Source organism: Papio anubis, chromosome 16 (genome assembly GCF_008728515.1).
Source record: "Papio anubis isolate 15944 chromosome 16, Panubis1.0, whole genome shotgun sequence".
In the NCBI taxonomy this organism is placed as follows: domain Eukaryota; kingdom Metazoa; phylum Chordata; class Mammalia; order Primates; family Cercopithecidae; genus Papio; species Papio anubis.
Window position 1 is genome coordinate 56,879,979 of NC_044991.1, and position 27,124 is coordinate 56,907,102.

General features: G+C 44.5%; 1 protein-coding gene across 1 annotated transcript; it reads left to right on the top strand.

Moving 5' to 3' along the window:
* Nucleotides 1-953: 953 nt before the first annotated feature.
* On the top strand, nucleotides 954-25,297 carry LOC101012744 (signal-regulatory protein beta-1). The gene is given in 8 exon segments (XM_031656635.1): nucleotides 954-1,511; nucleotides 10,651-10,732; nucleotides 10,734-10,796; nucleotides 10,798-10,981; nucleotides 14,414-14,423; nucleotides 17,256-17,573; nucleotides 23,101-23,215; nucleotides 23,819-25,297. Coding segments are annotated over 7 exon segments (843 nt in total). The 5' UTR covers nucleotides 954-1,438; the 3' UTR covers nucleotides 23,214-23,215; nucleotides 23,819-25,297.
* The last annotated feature ends 1,827 nt before the right edge of the window (nucleotides 25,298-27,124 follow it).

A 27,124-nucleotide genomic window follows, 5' to 3' on the forward strand; every position in this document is an offset into this window, starting at 1 on the left:
AAGGCCTGGGTTGCTGGGAGAAAGCCACTGGTGGGCAACTCATCATGCAGTAGGGATCCATTCAAAAGCACCATTTGAGTTCCCGCTCTTCACCTGGCACCATTAGCATCAATAATAACCTACTGGGTTTCAGGCATGGTACAGTCATTTTCTCCTTTAATCGCCACTAAAACACTGCAATGAAATACTTATAACGCCGAGTTTAGAGACCAAAACTGAGTGTACGTGGGTGCAATGACTTCCCCAACTCCTTAGTACGCCCTCTTGGTCAGGGCAATTATACTTCCTCTCTCCCCATTTCCCATCTGAACACAGTGGTGAATCCTGTAGGTCCTCTGTGCAGAACAAAGGATATTAAAGTTGATGTGATGGCCTCAGGAACCTGTCCCCCATATTCTCCCCCAATCATAACCCTATCCTTTTTCCATAACCCACAACTCTCACTTCACCCCACAAAACAGATCCTTACTAAACTAAAACTACTGGTTCTCCTGGAAGAAGTCGAGAAATGATTTCTTCTACTGGATTCAAGCCCATGAAAGTGCCAAAGTCTAGATTAGACTGAATTTGGGCTACGTTTCGCCAGTTATATCAGTAAAAGCTTAGAATAGCTGGGCTTGGTGGCTCAGACCTGTAATCCCAGCATTTGGGAGGCCGAGGCGGGCGGATCACGAGGTCAGGAGATCGAGACCATCCTGTCCAACACAGTGAAACCCCATCTCTACTAAAAATACAAAAAATTAGCCAGGCGTGGTGGCCGGCGCCTGTAGTCCCAGCTACTCCGGAGGCTGAGGCAGGAGAATGGTGTGAACCTGGGAAGCGGAGCTTGTAGTGAGCAGAGATCGGGCCACTGCACTCCAGCCTGGCCGACAGAGCAAGACTCCGTCTAAAAAAAAAAAAAAAAAAAGATTACAATAAAGAATCATTTCAAAAGCAGACCTGTGTCCTCTTCAACATCAAGAGGGTCCTTGTGATCCCTCCTGCTGCCCCCTGCTGAATAGCACTTGGTTGAGGCTGGTGCAGAATGAAGCAACAAGCCAACCACATCCTAGGGTCTTAAGATGGAGAGTTTAGGGCACAGATCACAACCACAGAACTTCTTGACCCAAGACCCTCAGCTGGCAAATCACCAAGAAGACCTGAAGATGGGGAAGGCGGCCATGTGGAGAGAACACAGGCCTCAGTTGAGGAGGAAGCATTATTTTTGCTCAGCCTGTCTGATTCTCCTGAAAATGGAGCACGAGTAACTCTGTGCTTTGTAGCTCCCTGCTGTGCCTGATTTCTATGTCACAATCTAAAAGCAAGTTACTGTCCCAATCCATCATAGCCACTTCCTCTTGAATCGAGGGAGGCGGGGCTTGTCTTCTCTCCTCAGAGCAGAGCCTGACATCTCCCCACCACAGACGTTTGAACAGAGCAGGCTCCTGAGGTCTCCAAGATGCCTGTCACAGCCTCCTGGCCCCACCCTCCTGGTCCTTTCCTGCTGCTGACTCTACTGCTGGGACTCACAGGTAAGCATTGCCTTGGGCTAGAACCCTTTCTCTCTGCTGCCGTGGCAATGCCCTGCCCCTGGACCTTTGGGGATTCCAGACAACCACAAGTGCTGCCAAGGAAGGCCAAAGATGGGGCCTCAGAGCAGGAAATCAGGGAGCTGAGCACTTTCTCTGTGGATCAGCGATTGGCTACCAGGGGCAGCTGGCTACCAGAGTCACAGGATGATTGAATCACCACCACCACAGTTACTTACATTTTGATCTATTTCATTTGACTAACACAGAACAATCATTATTTATATCCTTACCAGTCTTGAGACTCTGGGGCCAAACAACCTACCCAAGGACAGAGCAAGCTCAGAGAGAGCCTGAGAGGGCTGTGTGACTCCAGACCCAGCCTTCTGTATTCAACACCCAGAGGAAGTGAAGTCTGAAATGGTGCCTTCTTGAGTTGGGCAGAGGTGCAGTGTTTCCCAGGGATGTTCAGCCACCGTCCTCCCTAAGGGTGCTCCTTACATTGTCCTGTGTTCCCCCGTGATCCTTCCTCCCCTGTGACTTGAGTCTTACCACCCATTTTTCGGTCGCCTCTTCCTCTTTAAGAAGTTCTGCATTTGCTGCTTATTGGGGCCTATATTCCTTTCCTAGGGCTTCCGTAGTAAAGAACCACAGACTGGGTGGCTGAAACCAGACATTTACTTCCTTGCAGTTATGGAGGCCAAAGTCCAAGATCAAAGTGTCGGCAGGATTAGTTTCTACTGAGGTCTTTCTCCTTGGCTTGTAGAAGACATCTCCTCCCTGTGTCTCAACCCATGGTCTTCCCTCTGTGTATGTGTCTGTGTCCTCATCTCCTCTTCTTATGAGACCGTCACTCATATTGGATTAAGGCCCACCCCAATGACTTCATTTTACCGAATTGCTTCTTAAAAACTCTGTCTCCAAATACAGTCACATTCTGAGGTGCTAGGGTTGGAGCTTCAACACATGCATTTTAGGGGACACATTCTGCCCATAACAGATACCAACACACACACACACGTGTGCAGTGGTCCCCAATCTTTTTGGCACCTGGGACTGGTTTCATGGAGGATAATTTTTGCAAGGACCTAGAGTGGGTGGGTGGGGTGGATGGTTTTGGGATGAGACTGTACCACCTCAGATCATCAGGGATAAGTTAGATTCTGATAAGGAGCACACAACCTAGATCCTTCACATGCACAGTTCACAATAGGGTTGACACTCCTATGAGAACCTAATGCTGCTGCTGATGTGACAGGAGGCAGAGCTCAGGCAATAATGCTCACATAGTGGCTGCTCACCTCCTGCTGTGCAGCCCAGTTCATAACAGGCCACGGACCTGTACCCAACTACAGCCTGGGGGGTTAGAGATCCCTGCATGTATACATATAAGTGATTGTAAATGTGTACACACACACATGAGATTTCATTTTTTATCAGTTTCTCCAACTTTAATTTCAATTAAAGCTTAAGAAAATGTTTTTTATTTTGATTTGAGAAAAGTACACTTCTCATGTACAACATATTATGACGTGTACATTTCTGGATGACTACAGCTAATTAACATATGCATAATCTTACACACTGACAATTTTTATGGTGAGAACTCCTAAAATTTATGCACTTAGCAATTTTGAAGGATATAAATCATCTTATTAACTATAGACTCCATATTGTACAGTAGATATCTGGAGCTAATTTCTCCTATCTGAAAAAAAATTGTGTGTCCTTTGACTAATACTTACCCAACTGCACCCCTTGTCTAGCCCTGGTAACCACCATTCTACTCTAGTTCTTTGAGTTCAACTTTTTCAGATTCCATATATGAGAGAGATCATGCGGTGTTTATCTTTCTGTGCCTGGCTTGTTTCACTTAGCATAATACCGTCCCGGTTCATTCATATTGTTGTAAATGACAGGATTTCCTTCTTTTGTACAACTGATTAGAATTCCACTGTGTATGTATGTAGACCACATTTTCTTTATCCATTTATCTGTTGATACACGCCTAGGTTGATTCCATATCTTGGCTATTGTAAATAATGCTGCAGTGGACATGGGAGTGCAGATATCTCTGTGACATGCGGATGTCATTACCCTTGGATATACGCTCAGTAGTGAGATTGCTGGATCATATGATAATTCTATTTTGAAATTTTTGAGGACACTCCATACTGTTTTCACTAATGGATGGCCTAATTTTCATTCCCACCAACTGTGTGTAAGGGTTTCCTGTTCTCCACATACCCTCCAACACTAGTTATCATCTTTTAAATAATAATCTTCTAACAAGTGTGAGATGATAGATCACTGTGGTTTTAATTTGCATTTATCTTAAGAATGGTGAGGTTGGATATTATTTATGTTGACTGGCCATTTTAATGTATTCTTTTGAGAAATGACTATTTGGCTCATATTTTACTTCGGTTGTTTTCTTATGATTGAGTTGTTTGACTTCCTTACATATTTTGCATATTAACTCTTCGTCACATGTATGGTTTGAAAATATCTTCTCCCATTTTGTAGGTTGTCTCTTTACTCTGTTGATTGTTTCCTTGGCTGTGCAGAAACTTTTTAGTTTGTTGTAGTGTCATGTATTTATTTCTGCTTTTGTTGCCTGTGTTTTGGGGGTCGTATCCAAAAATTCATTGCCCAGACCAACATCATGGAACTTTTCTTCTAGTACTTTTACAGTTTCAGATCTTACATTGAAGTCTTTAATACATTTTGAGTTGATTTTTGTATGTGGCATGAGACGGAGGTCTAATTTCATTTCTCTATACCTGGATATTCAGGTTTCCTAACACCCCTTTTTGAAGACACTGACCTTTCCCCATTGTGTCTTCTTGACCTTTTTGTCAAAAGTCAATTGAGTGCAAATGTGTGAATTTATTGCTGGGCTCTCTGGTCTGATCCATTGGTCTATGTGTCTCTTTTTGTGCCAACGCCCTGCTGTTTTGATTACTATGGCACTCTAGAAGATTTTGAAATCAAGCTGTGTGATGCCTCCAGCTTTGCTCTTTTTGCTAAAACTTGCCTTAGCTATTCATGGTTTTCTATGGCTAATATGAACTTAAGGATTGTTTGGTCCATTTCTGTGGAATTTCATTGAAATTTTACTGGTATTGAATTGAATCTGTGGATCTCTTTGGGTAGTATGAACATTTTACAATAGTAATTCTCCAATCCACAAACATGGGTATCTTTCTGTTATTTGTTTTCTCTTTTTTTAATCTGGGTTTTATAGTTATTCAGTGTGCAGGTATTTCAGTTCCTTGATTAAGTTCATTCCTAGCTATCTTATCCTTTTTGGTAGCAATTGTAAATAAAATTGTTTTACTGATTTCTTTTCCCAATAATTTGCTGTAAGTGTATGAAACTACTGATTTTTACTCATTGATTTCATATGTTATATCTGTGGCCTATTTGTTTGTTGATTCTAAAAGTTTTTAGAGATTTTGGGGTTTTCTCTATGTAAGACAGTGCCATATGCAAACAGGGATAATTTATCTTCTTCCTTTTTGATTTGAATGACTTTTATTTACTTCTTTTGTGCAATTATTCTGGATAGAACTTCTGATACTATATGTTGAATAGAGATCTTGAGAGTGGACATCTCTGTCTTGTTCCTGATCTTAGAGTAAAAACTGACAACTTTTCACCATTGGGTATGATGTTTGCTATGGATATGTCCTGTATGGCCTTTATTGTGTTGAGGAACATTTATTTGATATCTAATTTCTTGAGAGTTTTTATCATTAAAAAATGTTAAATATTGTCAAATGCTTTCTTTGCCTGTGTTGTATGCTCATATGGTTTTTGTCCCTTGTTCTGTTGAAATAGTGTATCACATTTAGGGATTTATGAATGTTGTACCATCCTTGAATTCCTGGGATAAATCTAACTTGATCATGTGGAAACACAGAGCAGCAGCAGTAGTAGTAGTAGTAGTAGTAGTAGTAGTAGTAGTAGTAGTAGTAAGACTTCCCTTACTGTAATCTTCAACTCATTTTTTGGTCTACAGGAAAGCACATTAAAGAGATGTTTGATTTCCTCTGTTGCCCAGTCATTCTCCCTCCTTTCTACCTCAGTCACCTTACCCCTGAAAATCCCCCAATCTGTTAAGCTAAGCAACAGGTAAGCAGACTTCTTAGTAAAATACACTTTCCCTCAAAACAGAACTTTTGCGCATTCCTCTCTTGGAGTTCACTCTTCCATTAATGGTAGGGGTGAAGAAGAAAGAAGGGGATAAAAGTAACAGAGAATCATGCCTATATTATCTATATCTATCGTTATATTCATATCCATGTCCATATCCATATCATCACCTAATGTCCATTGAAGCCTCCAAGCCTCAGGAAATCTACCAAGTAATAACTTTACAATTTTTGAATACCCACCATGAGCCAGATACTGTGGGAAGTCGCTTACATTTCTGACCTCAGGTAACCATTATATCCAAGTTCCAAGTTCACCCTCCAACACAAATAAGGAAACAGAAGCACAAAGTGCTCCTAGGTTACTCATTGATAACTGGTAGAGCTACGATTTGAACTCAGGCACTTTGACTCTAGAGATCACAGGTTTCACCATTGCTCTTCTCAAACACTTTTGGTCTTGATCTTATTCCATAAAATTTCTGCAGGTGCTGCTCATGAGGGCGAGAAGGTGATGTGGTGTGAAAAGGGTTTGTGGTTTTCTTCTCCTTGACTCTTCTGATTTCTGCGTGTATACAACTCAATATTTTTTCACCAATTCACCCACATGGGAAACACATTTTCTGGCAAATTTCATAAAAGCAATTCACTTAAAATATAATATTTAGTCTCCTGGGAAAATGTTCCACTGAGCAATTCGCACATTATACACATATTTAACGAATACCTACTATGTGCCAGGACCTAACAAAGAACATTGTTGAATGAAAAAGAAAAAGTATGTGCCCTTTTGTTGCTTGTCTCCACTGGGGAGAATGACAGTAATCAATATACATGATAAATAGGCAAATAAAATAGTATATTAGACAGCGATAAGTGAAAATAAAGTATGTGTATATGACTTTTATTATTTTATAGAAGTTTCATATATTCATTTTATTGATGGTTTTTGTCATAAAAAGATCTCCAAATTTGTCAAACGGTCTTCAGTATCAAATGAGTTAATCATGCGTTTCTTCTCTTTCTTCTATAAATATGATATATTACATTGTTGGTCATTTGCGCATGGAAACATCCTTGTATTCCAGAAATAAATATCACTTGCTTGTATTGTATAATTCTTCTAATATGATGCTCAATTCAGTTTGCTAGTATTTGGTTGAGGATTGTTGCATCAACAAACCAAGTAGTAATAATGTCAACTGTCAACAGAAAAGGTGTGCAGCTGTTCCTGGCAGTGATTTTAGTTTTGTGTTGTAGTGGAAGTTTAAATTTCAATGGGTGTCATTTCAGATGAGCAGAGCCTGGCCTGTGGGACAATTTATGGTTAATGATTTGCAACAGGAGAATATTATCCTTAAATCTGGACTCCAAGTCAGGAGATTCTAGTAGGTAACCAGTCAGTTGTTTTAATGGAGTATAACATAGGCCACAAAGAACATTATTTTTGCATCAAGGCCCTGAGGAAATATATAGCCATCATGAGTGGTCTAGAGACTCCAAGAGGCATGAAAGACATCGCTGAAGACTCCACAGAGAAGAGATATTTTTGTTTGTTAATTCATTTAAAGACACTAACAGGAGTACCCGTTGATTTTAATTTGTAAGTAAAATTTGTAAATATGTTGCCACGGGCATCCCAAAAAAAACTTACAGATGCTGGATTATGTGACATTAATATGCATATCACATGAATCTTCTTTGAAGAGGTGTTACCAATGTTATATCTACTTGTGCTCCTGAAGAAAGGTGGATGTCATTATTGATACTGGAACAGGATCCTTGCTTCAGGATGGAGAGCCATGGCAGCACTCCAAAAGGCAACACAAAGCTATACATAGCATAGTACAAGAAAGTCATCAGGGTAAAAATCCTTCTAAAATTGTGGAGCCAGTCAGAGTAGCAGTTCTGTAAGTCATGAGGAGTCAAAGGCATTTCCTATGAACTTTCCACCTGAGTTTAGAATGATCCCATCCTCATTGCCATTACTATTGAAAATGTTAGAGTGACTCCTGCTGGTTGAATCTTGGAGGATCACTCTAGCATGGCCATGAAAAGTTCATATGAAGAGGCATATTCACAGTTCCTAGAGAAGGGAGAAGGGCAGGCCATGAAGGAAGCCATGTGCGAGGAGCTCCCAAGGAGTAGGCTCAATCAAGCAGATGGGTAGGCAAGAGAGATGGGATTCCTGGGCAAGTGCCTTTACTGGGAGTCAAGGTGAGGGACACAAGCAAAAACCATGATAGGTTTTACTAGAGTGTTTCAATGTCACTAGGTCACAGTAGGGGAGGACAAAAAGAGGAATTGTGGCCGGGACCAGCTTTAAAATACTGGTTACCTGGTCACCTGGGCAGGGTGCTCGCAGCTTGTTTGTGGGATATTGAAGCATGATTCTTTAAAAATGTACACATAACTGGACATCTTTATTTCTTCATACAACTTTGAGTTACCATGCAGCATCCTTTCATTTCCACCTGAAGCACTCCCTTTAGTATTTCCTGTAGGTAAGGTTTAGTGGTCATGAACTCTGTTAGCTTTTGTTTATCTGAGAATGTCTTAATTTGTCCCTTGTATTTGAAGGACAGTTTGCTGGGTATATAATTCATGATTGATATGTTTTTCCTCTTTTGACGTTTTGAACTTACCAACCCTTTATCTTCTGGACTTCAGTGCTTTGTATAAGAGCTCAGTTGAATATCTTATTGAAGGTCTCTTGTATGCAAGGAATCGCTTCTGTCCTGCTGCTTTAAGGATTCTCTCTTTGACTTTAGTTTTCAACAGGTGGGTTATAATGTGTCTTAGTGTGGGTCTCTGAGTTTATTTTTTAGTTCAACTTCTGTTTTTTCTGTGTCTTAAATTCGTAGATTCCTGTATTTTATCAAGTTTGTGAAGATTTTTGTCCACTATGTCTTCAAGTAATCTTCTATTCCTTTCTCTCTTTCTCTTTTTTCTCCCTGGAACTCTAGTAAGGTGTATGTTGATACATTTGATAATGTCTCACAATTCCCTTAGATTCTGTGCTCTAGACTTTATTCCATTTTCCACCCATACCTCAGTCTCAATAATTTCAATTATTCCATCCTCCAGTTTTCTGATTATTCTTCCACCTGCTTATACCCATTAGGGAACTCCTCTAGTGGACTTTTAGTTATTGTACTTTCAATTCCTAAGTTTGTTTCATTTCTTCATATAATTTCTCTTTCCTTACATTCTCATTTTGTTAAGACATTTATATTCCTTTAGTTCTTCATCAATTATTTCCTTTACCTCTCAGCATTTTTAAGACAGTGATTTTAACATCTGGGTTTAGTATCAGGGTGGAGCTAATACATCACAAGGGTGCTTATAAGAAGGAGGAAGGAGATTAATTCTTGGAGAAGGACATTGAAACATCCTCGTATTCCAGGATGTTTGCATGTGAAGTTGCAAGCAAGAGGTTAGAGTGGTGGGAATATGTAACTGTGAGAAAGGAATATGAGAAAACTCTAGAATTTGGAAAGGCCTCCAGAAGACACACAGCTCTGCTGAAAGCTCTTTAAAAATTGTCGAAATGGAAGGTGTAAAACATGATGCCTTCATATACGTATACATATACGTAGTGAAATGATTATTAAAGTTAAGCAAATGGACACATCCATCATCTCCCATAGTTATGCTGCATGTGTTTTATGTCAACAGCACCTAAAATGTGCTTTTGAAGCAAAAATACTGAATTCAATACAACATTATTAACTAAAACCCACAGATTGCAAATTTATTCTCTGGACTTCTTTGTCAGACTTACTGCAATTTTGTATCTTTTGACTTCCCCATCACCTCCCCCAAGTTCACCCCTAGTCACCACTGTTTCATTCTCTATCTTTATGTATTTGACTTTTATCATTTCTTCTTGATTGTACCCCAGTAACACTATTTTGGGCTTCTAACCTCCAGAACTATAAAATGTAACATTTTTTTAAGACACTAAGTTTTGGTAATTTGTCACATCAGCATTAGGAAACTTAGGTAATGTGATTATGCTATGGGTGAAAAATTACCAGGGGCTTAAAACAGTGTTGTATTTCTACTGAAAGCTACATATTCAGTGTGTATTGGCAGTTCTGCATTCAACCGTCATTCACGCATCCAGGCAATGGAGCAGGCCCCGTCAGAGCCCTGTGGGTCTCTGGAAGGGAGAAATTGATCCATAGAGGCTCTTGCAGTTGAATGCACAACCCACAAATTATACCCATCACTTCTGCTCAAAACTCAAGGGTCTAAAGAAGTCACAGGGCCCCACCCAATCCAGCGATACAAAAAGTGCCACACTCCATGTAGCCACAGTTGGAGGCCATCTTTGGCAAAACATGGCACTTTCAAGAAGGGCTCAATAGTTCTACTCAGGTCCTCAACTCAAAGCTCTACATTGAAATTGAACCTCTTGGCCAGGCGCAATGGTTCACGCCTATAATCTCAACAGTTTGGAAGGCCAAGGCAGATGGATTGCTTGAGCCCAAGAGTTAGAGACCAGTCTGGGCAACATGGTGAAACTGTGACTCTACAAAAAATGCAATAGTTGGCCAGGTATGGTGGAACGCACCTGTAGTCCCAGCTACTTGGGAGGCCAAGGTGAAAGGATCACTTGAGCCTGGGTGTTTGAGGCTACAGTGAGCTGTGATTGAGCCACTGCACCCCAGCCTGGGCAGCAGACACAGCAAGACCCTGTCTCAAAAAGAAAAGAAAAGAAAAGAAAGCAAACGGAAAGAGGAAAAGAAAATAAGGAAAAGGAAAGTGAACCTCTCTCTGTGCCTCAGTGTCCTCGCTTGTATTACAGTCTTATGTTACAGGCCAGTTGTGAGGCTTAAATGAGATAATGCATGTAGTGGGCTGAGCTCAAGACCTGCTCCTAGTGTACACCCAGTCAATGAAAGTCATTGATAAACACTTGGGGAAACACAGAGGATCACATAAGGATGAAAAAATGACGGCTTTGTGCTCCTTTTCAGGAGTGTTGGGTGAGGAGGAGCTGCAGGTGATTCAGCCTGAGAAGTCCGTGTCAGTCACAGCTGGAGAGTCGGCCACTCTGAACTACTCACGGCCTCCCTGATCCCTGTGGGGCCATCCAGTGGTTCAGAGGAGTTGGACCAGGCAGGGGTAATCTACAGTCAGAGAGAGGCCACTTTCCCGGGTAACACCTGTTCCAGACCCACAAGAGAAATATACGGACTTTTCCATCCGCGCATCAATAACATCACCCCAGCAGATGCGGCACCTACTACTGTGAAGTTCGGAGGGAGCCCCAATGTGGAGTTGAAGTCTGGAGCAGGCACTGAAGCTGTCTGCAATGCGTGGTAGGTGGCCCGTGGGCCTCCCTTTGTCCCCTGGTGTGTGACGGTAAGTCGAAGGTACATTATCCATTCTTGGAGCAACAATCAGGTGTGGTGGTGGCTGCTCATTTTCATGATCTGATGTCACCCCTTCTCCGGATCCGCGTGAGTTGAGGGCTTGGAGATGTCATGGTAATGATCGTTCAAAATCCCTTGGTTTTGTAAATGATGGAAAGAAGGCATCCCAGTCATGTGGCTCTCTACAGCTCTTGTCTTTCCAAAGCTGGCCCAGCCCTTTAGTTTCACAGATGAGGGAACTGACAATTTGAGTTACTTGCCCAGGCACAAGTCTGGACTATGCCTTCTGCCTCCAGAGAAGGCTTCCCCTGAGGGTGGCTGAGTCTCGCTATGCTTTATGCAGCAGGCGCTCACTGAGACCCCACTGTGCACTAGGCTCTGCCCTGGATGCTGTGCAGAGCAGTGAATGGAAACAGCCCAAAGCTCTTCCCCACCAAACACATTCTCTTCCCTTCTAATGAGGAGAAATCCATCCAGGCATGGAAGGGTAAATCGTGTTTTTTCTTTTTTAGCCCAATCTTCAGAAACACCCTACGAGGGGAAGATTCCTGGAAGGGCACATTCACTGTTGAATCTGATGGCCTGGTGGGAGGAGATGCCAGTAAGTTTGGGATTTGCTGTGGGTCCATTTAGAGAGGAAACCCTTGTGGGATTCGGGGACTGGGCTACAGTCACCATGGGCTCGAGGCAGGCTGCGTCGTCTCAGAATGTCCCTCACCTCCAGGAAGGAGGTCGCACAGCTTCAGGTGACTTAGGGGTTCCCCATATAGGCAGCAGCAAGGCTTATTTGGGGTTTTCCTGCCCGGGGCTCAAGGCCCTGCGTCCTCACTCCTAATTCTGGAATGTAGCACAGGAAGACTTCAGACCATCCAACCCAGCCTTTACAGATGGGACTGAAGCCAAGACATGACAGGGGCCTTGTCCATGGTCACAGGGCCAGTTAGTGACAGAATTGGAGCCAGAGTCCATGTCTGAATCGAGGCAGTCTCCTTCCTTCCCCAGTGTTGGATACTGTCTCCATAGAAGAGCCGGGTGCGTCATAGGTGCTCAATAAAAGCTCCTCAAACAGAACCACAGGTCAGAGAGCCAGCATTTCTCTTTTCATCAGTTTCCCACAGGTTCACAACGCACCTCACATTCAGGCACTAAAGCTCGCTGGTGATTGGAAAACTTCTCCCAAACGTACACCCTATCACTCCATAGCAAGATTCCACATCAGGACATAGAGAGCTGCTCCAGTTTCTTTACAGCTGAAAAATAATCTATGGAAATATCAAACAGTCTTCTGTTGATGGATATGTAAGTTATTCCCACATTAGCCACTAAAACAATCATGCAGTGGATGACCTTGTACATGTGTCACCCTACTCAGGCGGGAGACACCTACTGGAAGTGGCATTCTTAGGTCAGAGGATAGTGTGTTTTCATATTTGAGACTATTGCCCAATTTCCCTCCTAGATGACATAGCAATCAGAGATTACAGGCATAGGCCACCACGCCTGGCTAATTTTGTGTTTTGTAAAGTCAGGGTATCTCCATGTTTTTCAGGCTGGTCTCAAACTCCCGACCTCAGGTGATCCGCCCACCTCAGCCTCCCAAAGTGCTGGGATTACAGGCATCAGCCACCATGTTCACCCTACTTCAAACATTTTTAAGACAGTGGTTTTAACATCTGGCTCTGGTATCAGGGTGTACACAATATATAAGAAATGTCCTTACAAGAAAGAGGAAGGAGATTAATTATTGCAGAAGGACTTGTGAGGATGCAAGCAAGAGGTTAGAGTGATGGGAAGATGTAACTGTGAGAAAGGAATGTGGGCAGCCTCTGGAATTCGGAAAGGCAAAACACAGAACCTCCAGAAGACACATAGCTTTACTAACAGCTTTTTTAAAAAACGTGTATATGTAAAGCATAAAACATGATGCTTTCATGTACATGTATGTGCATGAAAATGTGCATTGCCTAGTAATGTCTGAAATCAGCTCCTCGTAACCCTTCAACTTAGGGAAGGTGACTTTATCCTGATTGTGCAGATAATATTGGCAAAGATACTGAAGTTTCCAGGTGGTGCCTCCCCAGCCCAGGCAGTCACAGCCAGTGGTGGCTCAGGTGTGACTCAGATCTGCTAACTCCTAGTAAAGTGCTCACTCCTCTTTGCCACGCTCTCAGCCTAAATGATGAGTTAGATGAGAAAGGAGGGAGGCGGGGAACGGGGCCAGAGAGCAGTGGCTGTGCCAGAGTTTCCTTGTAACCAGTGCTATGAGGGAAGAGCCATTTGCTACCTCCTTTAAAGATAAGGACACTGAGGATCAGAGAGGAGAACTGACTTGGGACCAGGTCAGGGAGACAAAGCTGGAACACCCCAGCCTGACTCACAGCCCTTGTCTCTGCAACACTCAGCTGTGGTTTTTCAAGTGTGGAGAAATGCTCCAACCTTCTTTCTAAACTCTTGCATTGTTCAGTGATATGGCACAAAGCGTTAAAAACAAACCAATAACCCTGTAGGGGTAGGAGGGGTTGGCTTTACACTCCCATCAAAAAGGTCCTGCATGTGTCCCATCATATGCCAAGCTGGTTCCTAAAGCACAGGTCTCAGCATACATGAAGCATTTAGGACTCTCCCCTCATGTTACGCTGTTTCTCCTTCACTCAGCAGCATCCATTGAACAGAGTAGAGCCTCCTGAAGCCCAGCAGAGCATATATCTGCCCGCTCATGGCGCTGAGGACTAAGGATGAGGAGATGAGGCATTTCCTAGAGAGTGTTTGGGGACCATGTGAGCAAGAGTTTAGATTCTCCCCTCTGGCTGTCAGGAGCCCACTTTCTTTTGTTTATGGCTGCAGGGTAAGCAGGCCTGGGCACCCAGACAGGAGGCTTCTCCCTAACATTGCCTGATGTCTAGAATCTCAAGGGGACAACTGAGGTGGCTGTCAGTGTTGGGGCTCAAGAACCTAAAACACTTGCTCTGTTAATGGACGTAACTGCTTGGTGGGACACAGGAAATGCCCACTGGGACACATGGAGGATGAGGAGACAGTGCCTTCATTTTGTTCAGCCTCAGTTTCCTCATCTGTAGAATGGAGACAATCAAGGACTCCTTTAGGAAAGTGGAAAGGATTTAAAGTTCTCTCTGTAAATCACCTAGCACACTGTAGGCACCCCCAAAGTGAGGTGTTATTTCAAGATCATGTGATCTTGAGCCAGTCTTGCCTTCCCTTGAGTCCTTGGGTTCCCCATCGGTGCGATGCTGATTATCATGGCCCCGTTCCGGGTTCTGTGAGGATTGCAGAGGATGTGCACAGAGCCCCTCATGGTGATGTTGTTCAGGTTATTACTGAGCTTCTGCAGAACGATCGTTAGGAGAGCACGGGCAGTATCCCAGCTGCCTGGGCCTCTTCCCAGCTCTGACTCTTCCTGGCTCTGCCACCTGGGACAAGACACTTTGCCACCATAGGCCTCGATGTCCCCACCCTTTTAATGGTAACACTGACCTCACAGACTGGGCAGAGTCTGAAGGAGTGAGGTCGTGTAAAATGCTTAGGGCATCAACAAGCACACAGTAAATGCTCAATAAATGTGAGCTTGTTAGGGTGAAGCTGTGTGACCTCAGACAGGTCAGGGCATCACTAGGCCCCAAGTATAAATGGGGTTTGGGTTGGGGTCCAGTGGCCTTCAACCTTGGCTGCTCATTACAATCACTGGGAAAACTCTCAAAAAAAAAGTTAACAAAGCTGGACCCAGGATCCCCCTAAAAATGCCAGTTTAATTGGTCTAACGTGGGCCTGGCATCTAAAGTTCTGAATGGCTCCAGAAGATTCTCACACACAGCCCCCTAGCAAAAGCGGTGCCCCAGGCTTTGGGGCTTTGAGAACAGCTTTTTGGGCCATGGGTGCTTCAAAACAGACATGCTGGGAACATTCAGGGAGGCCCCAGAAGCCTGGACAGGACCCCTCCCGTGCTACTGGGCTCAGGGCCCAAGATAGGAGACTGGGACAAAGCCTCGCTCAGATGCAGCCTCAGTGCTGGGGAACCTTCTGTCTTGAAAACGTTTGTATCTAAGCAGGTGCTGGAGGCCCAGCAAATCCTCACTCCTTGGCCCCAGAAGCCTCCCTCCCTCAGCACTCCCAGATGTCACTGAGGTATCTTTTCCCTCCTTCTTCCAAAATGCTTCCAGCTTCACCTGTGATCTTACTTGAAAGCCAGTTCACTAAACATGGTGGTCGCTGCTCCTTTTATCATTTGGGTTTTTCTGGCAGCTGCAGTGAGTAGGGTTTGAGCCTTTCGTTGGTGTTTCTGCTCCTCTTTGTTCTGTTGCTATGCAGCTCCAGTAGCAGTAATGACCAAACCTCATGATTACAGTCACAGGGGTTATTTATTAGGCACCTACTACATGCCAGGCTATGCACTTGCATTTACCCTAGCTCATCTTCCCAGGGTGTGGTTTCTATCTACTTTTGGTCCCTGGCCAGCAAGGATCCTCTCAGAGTCTCGCTGTACACAAGGGCTCACATGAGGACCCCCTCTAAGAAATGGAGGGAGGATTAAAGTGCTGAGAGGTACAGAGAGAGCAGCCAGTGTCAGGCGGCCAAGAAGCCCTCAATAAATGGGAACTGAAGACAGCCTCTCAGCCCTCTAGGGACACCCATTTGCTGGTATCTCAAAGACTTGACATCTTCAAGTGACACCCTCCTTACTGTGCTCTCAAAATATTTCATGCATATTAGGGAGCAAGATAATATTGGCAAAGGCAAACATGTGTAATATGTGCTTTCTAAGACGACAGTAGAAGGTTCAAGGTAACAATTAGCAATTTGCAGACACCCTTAAAACTCATCTACAGGGAGAAACCGCCTCATTGATCTGATTCTCCAGTGTGTTTGCTTTCAGGGCCCAGAATTGGTTTCTGCCTGTTGGTGTGGCCTGGGTCTTTGTCCCTTGTAATTAATTAACAATGAAAAAATTAATCCCCTTTGGCTTTCTTAGAACTCAGCGATTCTTGTTTTTGACCCAAACCTGACCTAACTGAAGATCCGGATGCCAAAAACAAATTTCCTATTTTCAAATGTAGGACTTGCAGCAGGTTAGAGCTACTAACAACAACAACAACAACAATGATGGTTAGGAAGGCCAAAGGAAAGAGCATTTATTGGAAAAATAAAGAGGTGCAATTTGAATACACTGAGTCAGCAAAACCCTGAATAGTATCCGGTATGGAAACGCAGGAAAGGTTTTTTATAGGGGGCTTTCACAAAATATTGTTTTCGGGAACAATTCATTAGCTGGTCAAAAATCCTAAACTGCAAACCTGTTCTCATTGACTATTTAATTAAAGTACTCCAGGTGAGAGAGATCAAAATCCCACGGACGCTGGCTTCAGTTAGTTGTTATCCAGGTCTACGGCAACGTACTATGGCTTGACCTTTAGCAGGTGTCATTCCAATGCTCTTACAAACTGTGGGTTCTACATTAAAGCTTTATCCTTAATTAATGCCTTTTATGTGACAGAATGAAATATTTGTGAAAAGAATAAAAATATGGAACGGTTCATATTTGTATAATACCTAAAGAGAGACCTCTGTGTATCTGTAAAGCCTGGGTTAAAGATAGATCTGTGTTTAATTTTGAGAAGCATCTTCTGTGTTGATCCAGAGCAGAACTACTTCCATCACCCCATTTAATCCTGGCGACATCCCAGGAAGTAGAAATGTCGTCTTCCTATTTTGCAGATGAGGAACTGGGTGTGCCAGGCCACCCCTCTCCTGGGCTAAGCAGCCTGGCTGCAGCTCCCATGGTGGTGCCACTTTGCCACTGTTCCTGACATTGGCTTCTATAAATGCCCTCTCTGAGGTTGGTGAGCTCTCCGGGGGAGGCTGGCTAGGACCAGTTATTAACAAGGAGGGAGACCAGTCAGTAATTTTGTTCCTATGCCAAGATTGGTGGAAGTCACCCTGTGTGGAGAGGACTGTGAACTCAGCCTGGACTTCCCTCTGGGACCTGCCCCTACTCACTGTCTGACCATGGGCTGGTTCTCACCACTCAGAGCTGTTGTGGCCTGAGCTGTAAAATGAGACAAGGAGACTGCCCTCCCGACATTATTAGAGAGATTAAAAACGAACGTCTCAGAAGGTTCTTAACGTGTCACACGCTTATCGTTAGTGATGGTCATCTCAGTCATGTCTCCTGTTTATCGATGCTTCTTTTGCAGCCAAACCCTCTGCCCCTGTGGTATCGGGCCCCGCAGTGAGGGCCACACCTGAGCACACAGTGTGCTTCACCTGCGAGTCCCACGGCTTCTCTCCCAAAGACATCACCCTGCAATGGTTCAAAAATGGGAATGAGCTCTCAGACTTCCAGACCAGCGTGGACCCCGCAGTAAAGAGCGTGTCCTACAGCATCCGCAGCACAGCCAGGGTGGTGCTGACCCGCAGAGACGTTCACTCTCAAGTCATCTGCGAGGTGGCCCACGTCACCTTGCAGGGGGACCCTCTTCGTGGGACTGCCAACTTGTCTGAGGCCATCCGAGGTAGAGGACCCTCACAGCCAGCCTAAGCCCACACCTGGCTGCCAAGCCCACTCCCCTCTCCACAGGCTACTGCTCTAGATCTTGAATGGCCTGGAATCTAATCCCTGACGATGCTGCCCACCTGCCATGCACCTAGGTGTGCCGGTCACTTACTTTCATTTTAATGGCAGCTGTGAGGGAGCCAGCAACCATGTGCCAAGCTCTATGCTAGAGAGTTTCATTTATTTCACCAAGAGCAACTACAATTAGTGAGCACCTACGAGGAGCCAAATCCCTATGTGCTTGGTGATTTCACTGATTTTGCTACAGTTCTTACATTCCAACTGTATGCCAGGGGTGGAGCTTGTAGATATCACTCATTCTTAGCCTAGTAGGAGCTACCAGTCCTTCAGCACCTACTGTGTGCCAGGCACTGTGCTTAGTAATTTCACTCATATGCAAAGAGCACCCTCAATGTCTGAGCACATGCTGCCTGCCTAGCACTGTCCTGGTGACGCCCTCACTGTGGTGGTGGGAGCTACGTTATGGAGCCCTCCCTGTGATCTGTCTGTGCCACAAGGTCACAGCTTCTGCCCTGTGCTGTTTCAGTTCCACCCTTCTTGGAGGTTACTCAACAGTCCATGAGGGCAGAGAACCAGGCGAACATCACCTGCCAGGTGAGCAACTTCTACCCCCAGAGACTCCTGCTGACCTGGTTGGAGAATGGAAATGTGTCTCAGACAGAAACAGCTTCGACCCTCACAGAGAACAAGGATGGTACCTACAACTGGACGAGCTGGCTCCTGGTGAACACCTGTGCCCACAGGGACAATGTGGTGCTCACCTGCCAGGTGGAGCATGATGGGCAGCCAGCGGTCAGCAAAAGCCATACCCTGGAGATCTCAGCGCACCAGAAGGAGCAGGACTCAAACGTCACCCATGGTGTGGTTACTTCCCATTTTTAAATTTTGTCTTTTTCTTTAATGTTAAAAGTAGTATTCATGCTTGTCATAAAATAAGCTAGAAGTCTATAAATATAAAGCAAAATTTTAATGTCAGCTCCACGACCCCAAATCCTACACTCCATGGGTCACTACTACTTAGAAGGTTCAAGGTGACAATTGGCAACTTGCAGACACCCTTAAAACTCATCTACAAGAGAAACTGTGCATCAAGAGTTTGATGCACACCTTGATCAATCTTTTGGCGTAAATATACATTAAAGGAAAAAGGAGAGAGGGACGCGATGCATTTGTTTATGAAGTTCTGTGTCTCGCCTTCTTCTGCATGTCTCATCAGTGCCCCACCTACCCCTTTACACTTTCTAACCTCTACCTTGTCTCTGTTTTATCCTAAACTTTTCCATCCGCATCTGTGACCTCACCCAGCAGTCTCCGGCATCTGCTGTATAAATTTCAGAAAGACAAGTGAAATTGAAACCTGGAGCAGGCCCCCAGGTGACCTGGTCACAGCACAGGCCTCTTCTGTGTTCCGATGGTGATATTTGACCAACAATAATCCCAGTCACTCTGCGCATGGACCATGTGCAAATTCCTGTTCATCTCTGATCTCCTTTCCTGCTTCAAACACCCAGTGACTTTGGAGTTTTACCAAAGGGGAAACCAGGACTCAGGAAGTGATGAGGGATGATGTTGAAGACTTCTGGCCATTACATCAGGTTATTGGTCCAAACTAATGATGGTAAATCTAGTCCCTGAAGACAGGCTCACTACCAGGCTATATTGGGAATTTGTGCTAATTAGAGAAACTCTCCCCTTCTGCTGGGCTTTGTCCCAAGGACCTGAATTTGGCCAGTGGTTACCCTCTCTATAACCAAAAAATGTCTTATTTCCCTCTCATATAATACCAGGAGGGGGACCCTCTCCTCTAGTCGAATGACAATCTTTGAGTGCTTTGACCCAAATGTCTCCTCCCACATCTCAGGGTCCCACAGCTTCCCCAGCAGGGCCCTATGTAAGCATAGAAGCCATTGAAGCTGAGATTCATCTTCCTTTGTGATTCTGCTACTCTTCCAATGATGGCCGGGGCCCAATTTTCTATTCTTTCTGCCCTGAGGCGCCAGAAAATAAGAATAAGGACTCAGGTTCCTTCCAAAACAGTATGATGTTTGCATCATCTCCTGGTCAGTGCTGAGTCACTGATTTGTTCATGTCCCTGCCTGCTGGAAGAGTAAAGACAGGACACAGAGGAGAAAAAATGTCCCCCATCATCAGAGATGTGTGGAAGGTGCATAGTCACGTCCGCTGAAAACTTGCTCACACATGCACCTGCCAATGTCCCCAGTCATCAGAGATGTGCGGAAGGTGCAGTCACGTCCGCTGAAAACTTGCTCACACATGCACCTACAGTTGCACCTTGAGTGATCATGTGATCAAGGATATTTTTCACAAAACCAATGTCATTGTCCACTGACATTTTAAACATTCAAATAACTAAATTTCATTAAATTATTAAAATAATTTCCTCATATCATCTAAAATGGAGTATACATTCAAATTTTACCAAAACTTTTCAGCTCCATTTCCCTGTGTATCAAATTTGGTTTTAATTTATCTTTAAATGCTTATGTTTTCCTATGAAAGATCTGGGCCTCAGGAATATTTTTGGGTATTTTAAAATCATAGATTCAATTTCCTTAATAGTGGGTTATTCACACTTTTCATTTCCTATTGAGTGAGTCCTGCTAAGTTGTGCTTTGCATAATTTTTGGTCCATTTTATCTAAGTTGTCACATTTATGTGTGTAGAGTTGTTCACAATATCCTCTTATAACTCAATGGTATCTGCAGGGTCTGCAATGGTATCCCACGTTTCATCCTAATACTGAAAATGTGCCATTTCTCTTTTCTTTTTTTTCAGTCATGCTAGAGGTTTTTCCCATTTTATTGTGTTTTCGAAAGATTGACTCTATTTCAGTGGGTTTTTGTATTGTTTTTGTGTTTTCAGTTTCATTATCTGTTCTGCTCTCTCTTTTTGTCTTTTTTTTATTAATTCCTATCACTCCTGCTTGCTTTAGGTTTACTTTGCCCTACTTTTTGTAGTTTCTTAAAGTGGGAGTTTATGTTTATTGACTTGAGACTTCCTCTTTTCTGTGTCCTCCCTTCATCACTTTCCATGGCTGGGGGCTGGTATTTGGGGGTTGGCTCCCTGGTGTCTGGCTGCTGGGCTGTTCCTCAGTCGTTAGGTTCTTAACCTTGCTCTTCAACCTTGGAAGTTCTCCTATGCCTGCTCCTCATGATATTTCTTGGGTTCATAGTTGTACTTGTCAAGGTAGCACAGGATGAGATGATTCTGTACCATCTGGACAAGGTTGAGTTTTTCCTTAGACTTCCAACCACCCACTGGCGCTCAGACCAGGGCTGCCATTTTTGGGAGCTTTCAGTGTGTCTGACATAGCATCCTGGCTCATATAGTAAGTCTGGAAATGCATTTTAGGTTGTCTAGGCTGGCAGGCAAACTGCCTGATGCCTTCTGTGATGTGCTGCATCAGTGGCGTGGGAGCCTAGTGAGAGACTGTGCACTAGGGTTAGGTGAGTGTTCCTTTTGACTCACAGTCATTTTGCAGTTTGGCCTTCTCTCTTCAAGTAATATTTACAGCCTGGATTGTGTAGAATTTACTTTTCCTTTTTTGTTTCTTCTTTTGGCTTGGGGAGGATATTTATAGAGACAAGTAGCTATGCTACTGCAATTGTCCCCAGCAACTCCGAAGTTAACTGACAATCTTTGAGTGCTTTGACCCAAATGTCTCCTCCCACATCTCAGGGTCCCACAACTTCCCCATCAGGGCCCTACCCCAGCATAGCAGCCATTGAAACTGAGATTCATCCTCCACTGTGATTCTGCTACTCTTCTATGATGCCCAGGACCCGCTCCTCTATTCCTTCTGCCCTGTGGCTCCAAAAACTAAGAATCTACAGTGCTGCCAAGAAGTCCTCTGGCTTCAGCACTGAACCTTAACTCATGATCAATCACTCTTAGTTTCTCATTGTCTTTCTTCCAAGGATTCATGCCCAGCAACAGCTGACACCTTTGTTCTTATAAGGACCATTTCCCAATCTGTTTTCAAAAGGCTGAGGGCAAGGAATTTCCTTCCTGGGGTTACACCATCCCAGTTTACTGCCAGTGAAAATGTTATCAATTGCAACACAAAAGCAAGTTAGGGCTTGTCCAGCCCCACTTACCACCAGCCCTGGGATCCTCCTTGCCAGATGATGAGTAATCAGATTCCAAACTTATATTTTAGAGTCTGCTTTCCAAACCACTTCCCAAGGTCGGTTTCTCTGGGAGGCCAACTGAGGATGGATAAAGGAATGCAGGAAGCATCCTAGAGTGCTGTCGGGGTCAACATGCCTCAGCGAATGAGGAGGCAGGAGTGTAGGAGGAGGGAGGTGCTGAGCCACAGTGCAGGCAGGACAAACACAGAGCTGCTCCTGCAGAGAGGCCAAAGGCTGGAGGGTCCTGTAGAGTTGTTTTAAATTGAGGGGAGGGGATAGCCCTTCATATTCCCAATGCAGTCTATCTCTCACATGGGCTCCCCCCTAGGAGTAAATTTGGGCAATGCAGCTCTCCTCAAGGGAGAGAAAGCCCCAGAGAACCACCCAGCTGAGAACTGCCGGCCTGCAACACCCCAGCGGCCACAGATGCTGAGGTCTCCCTTCCTTCCTTAAGGACCCACCAGCACCATTTAATTTATAAAAAAGAGAAAAAAATAATACCTTTGTTACTTTTAACAGCCAAAACCCCTTATTTAAAAAATGCAGAGTCCAAACATGTGCTTCCTTAGATCTGACTCTCTGTGTCCAACAGAGAAATTTCAGATGACATCTGCACTAGGGTTGAGGTGGGATAGATGATGTCTGAGGCCCTCCCAAGCATGAGGCCCTTTCCCTGACTCACCAGGGTCTTTTCCAGCCAACAGGTTTCATTAGTTCTTGTCCCTGGAGGGCTCCCTGAGATCATGAGAATATGGGGTCATCCAAATGCTCCTGGGGCTAAGAAGGGCAGCACGCAGCTCTCTCACTCTGAATCCATCCTCACACCACCTGCCCACCCTTTCCTAATCATTCTTATGACCCTGGGGCGTTGGACTTGTCTTGGACTCAGGAGTCACCCTGGGGGACATAATGATGGGCTCCCCTAGATTTGGATCCCACTAATCTCCGGGCACTCCCTAAACTCTCTGGCCTCAGTTTCCCATCAGAATGGAATAATAATCCCTGCCCTACAGGCTTGTGAGGATCAAGTGAGGAATCCAGTTGCCATATGTATGAACACCTGAGTACACACTCTCTCCACCTTTTCCCTCCAGAAGGATAAGCTGACAGCCTGGGACAGGGTGAGTGAGAATGAGGAGCCACTTTCCCTGGCCTTTGCTTTCGGCTGGCGTCAGGGAAGCCAGAGCAGGATGCAAGTTCAAAAGCCTCAGAGCACTGATGGGCCCAGGTAGCCTCAGATGGGGTAAGTGGAGGCTCTTGAGATGAGCTCCCAGGTGGCTCCTCTCATGGCTCCTCCTCTTCCCTGATTTCCAGGCCTGGCACTGGCTCCTACTGCTCCACTCCTCGTAGCTCTCCTCCTGGGCCCCAAGGTGCTACTGGTGGTTGGTGTCTCTGCCGTCTACATATGCTGGAAACAGAAGGCCTGACTGTAAGTGTGGGAGAGGGAGGACTGACCAAGGGCTGCTGAGAAGGGCAAGGCCAGCAGGAGGGCCCAGCTCACTTGCCATGCAGCTTCAGGGTCAGTGAAGTTTACAGAAGGTGACAGGGCTCCTTTATGATACCTAAGAGTTTCAGGGAACCCTGTGTGGGACTCCCAACCCACAGGAGGTGTGCAGGAGTTGGGATGCTTCAAGGGGGTTCAAAGGTGTCCCCAGTGCCCTTGTAGTCTCATGGAAAAGGTGGACAGAGGGATCTAAGTGAGGGCCAACTGAGTGGGTGGTCCCTTCCAGGCCACTGCTAGGACTCCATGGGGCTAAAGGAATCCCCACTTGTAGAGTAATGTTGAGAATCCCCAGATGGGCTGCTCTGAGGGCTACTCCTGCTCTGATCCTCTGTGTGTCTGAGTGGAAGGGAGGGAGGAGGGGGTATCAGGACTTGGAAGGAGGGCTGAGCTGGCAGAGTCCTACCTGAGGCCTGCCTGTCCCCCCAGAACAGGCATCCCAAGAGACCAGCCCCAGAAACATAACAGACTCTCAAGAAGCATTTCTTGAATGATGAGCAGATGAATAAATGTGGATGTGTTTTCCCACAGCTCCTTTGCTCCTCCCCTGCCATGTGGGACCCTCAGTCTCTGCTGCCTCCTTCCTTTCTTGAGAGGCTCAACATGAGAGAAGGAGCCAGCGAGAAGTTTCTCCAGACTCAGCTCCAAACGCCTCCTCTCCCATGACATCTGCCTGCCCACAGGCTCCTGTTGCTCCTTCACAAGACGTTGATGCCCCAGAGCAGTGTCTCCATTCATGGTCCTGAGCAGGGGCCACGGGATTGGGCTCTGGGCACTGACTCACGTCACCTCCCTAGAAGGTGATAAACACGCCAAATCTAAACACACCAGGACTCCTCCCATCTATCGCCTTGGGAGTGACCATAAACCACAGACGCTCTCCAGGCTCTCAAGAGTTATCCCATCTTCTGGATTCCTGCCCCCTCCAACTCCCCCAGCCTTGTTGAGGTTCTCTATTGCCTCCTGAATACACATGAACCCCTATACCGATTTTAAGAAAAAAATGATTCTCTTTCCTCTTTGTCCAAGCATGCTATCCCTCAAACCCAAAAAGAAAGAAGCTCTACCTTCTCTCTCTGAGATGGGAACAGTATTTCTTCTAGCATCCTGCAGCCTTCCCAGTCCTGCTGCTCATGGTAGAAATGCTGCCACACTCCAACATCGAGGAGCCCTCCTTGACTTCCCTTTACAACTCGTATTCAATTCTGCCTACAAAATGCCTATGTCCACTTACATGCGATGGTAAATGTTTAACAGTGGACTTTCTGAAAGGGAAAAACCAAAAGCTGTTTTGTAGTGCTTGCCAATTTCTCTAGTGTAATAACTCCCAACCTGACCAATTTCACACTGTCAACACTTAAACAACCAGATTGCAAAATTCCTGAAATTTAACAATTGGTTTTCAAGGGCCAGTCCAAGCCTGCTGCAGGACACCTCTGAGTTACATCCATATCTGCACACTTCTCACTTCCACCACCACTCCCTGTCCCAACCAGCATCATCTCTTTTGGGACCACTCCTCTGGCTTTCATTTTTCAGCCACAGCAATTCTTTGGAAAAGTCAAATCATATCACTTCTCTGCTTCTTCCCCAACACAGCCACATGGCTCCCACTCTCCCTCCTTCCAGTCTCTGCTCAATGTCACTTTATTAAAGGCACCTTCTATAAACTACCCTGTAGAAAATGTTATTTCTTTTCTCTGTCCCAGCATTCTCATTTCTCTTATCCTAATTAATTTCTTTAGCCCTTATTTACATAAGTATTATGCTGAATACAGGCAGCTCTCACTTTTCATGGCGGTGCAGGATTGCAAAAATGACTGTGCAACCTGAAACCTAGGAAAGCATTCTCCATATCCAATTAGAAAAACAATTATCAGTTTGTGACCTTTACCATTTTTTGTCAAAATATTAGAAACTCTCACACTCTCAGTTACAAATGTAGAGGACAATGAAAATATAATGAAATAAATATTTATTTGTGCACTGCAATTCAAAGCATTAGAAACATTGAGAGTTCAAGTGTTATTTCTTTGTAAAAATGTATCAAGAGTAGTTGGAAGAGTGCTTGCCTTTTTCTTGTATATTTCTGATATGGAGTGATATGGTTTGCCTCTGTGTCTCCATCCAAATCTCATCTCAAATTGTAATCTGCATGTGTTGTGGGATGGGAGGTGACTGAATCATGGGGGCGGACTTCCCCCTTGCTGTTCTTGTGACAGTGAGTTCTTGTAAGATCTCAGTGAGTTCTCATGAGATCTGGTTTTTTGAAAGTGTGTGGCATTTCCCCCTTCGCTCTCTCTCTCTCTCTCTCTTCTGCCACCATGTAAAGAAGGTCCCTGCTTCCTTTTCTCCTTCCAAAATGATTGTAAGTTTCCTGAGGCCTCCCAGTCATGCTTCCTGTTAAGCCTGTGGAACTGTGAGTCAATTAAACCTCTTTTCTTCATAAATTATCCAGTCTCCGGTAGTTCTTTATAGCAGTGTGAGAGTAGGCTAATACACGGAGCAAGCATCATTTCTTTTTATTTATTTATTTATTTATTTTGAGATGGTGTTTCATTCTTATTGCCCGGGCTGGAGTGGAATGTCGTGATCTTGGCTCACTGCAACCCCCACCTCCCTGGTTCCTGCGATTCTCCTGCCTCAGCCTCCTGAGTCGCTGGGATTGCAGGCATGCATCACCACACCCAGCTAATTTTGTATTTTTAATAGAGACAGTGTTTCTCCATGTTGGTCAGGCTAGTCTCAAACTCCTGACCTCAGGTGATCCACCTGCCTTGGCCCCGCAAAGTACTGGGATTACAGGCATGAGCCACCATGCCCAACCAGGAAGCATCATTTCTATTATACCTTCGTGTTTTTCCATCTTTCTAAGTTTGGACTAGCTTCCAACATGTTATCCCTTGCATTTTCAATATTGTGAAATCACTCCAGAAAGTCCTTTCATGTGAAGATTTTTGCTAGTATTTCAACCTTTGGGACATCTTCAGCCCTTTTGTTACCACTCCTCTCCCATTTGTGGGAGTTTGTCTTTACTACCTCCCTCTGGCTGCCTATCTGAAGTTCCTGCATCAGGGTCTACATTGCCATGGTCAATTATTTGTACTTCTAGAATTCCACTCACATTCAATTTGAACCTCACTTGCAGCATTTTCACTTCTCATTTTTTCACTGTAATGTCATCTTGGTTGCAAAATTCCTCTTTCAATTATTCATTTGTGTAAAATGTCATATGGGCTCATCACTGGGAGACAAGGAGGCAATCCAACTATAGGCTTTGTTGTATAAGTAGGAGATTCATAAGGACCAATCACCAACAGACTTTGAAAGACGCAGCATGACTGGTTACTGATCATGACGAGCTTTTGTTATTTCCATGGTGATTTGTGGACTGAAGAGCTAGCCCAGAAATTTGCAGTCTATGCAAATTACAGTAAATTTACTATGGCACCTAAATTTCGAGACTTGTGTTGTGGGACTGATGTTACTTAACTAAACTATGGTAAGTAACATGCATGCATGTCAGCACCAAAGTGAGAACTGCCTGTATTTGTCTATCTTACACAAATAGAATGTCAGTTCTATCGTGGCGGGTTGGGGGTGGGGGAGGATTATCTGTATCCTCAGTTGCCAGAACTGTGTCTGCCATATAATAGGCTGTCAATTTTTAAAAATGAGTGAATACATCATTGAGGCCATTGGTTTCTACTAGGTGTTGGATTTCAAAAGAAAACTTCTCTTCATTTGATCACTTGGCTTGTGTGCTGTATTCTCAAGCTATTTCTTTAAAGACTACTCTCTCTTCTTTCTGTTTAAAACATTCCATCAAAAATTAAA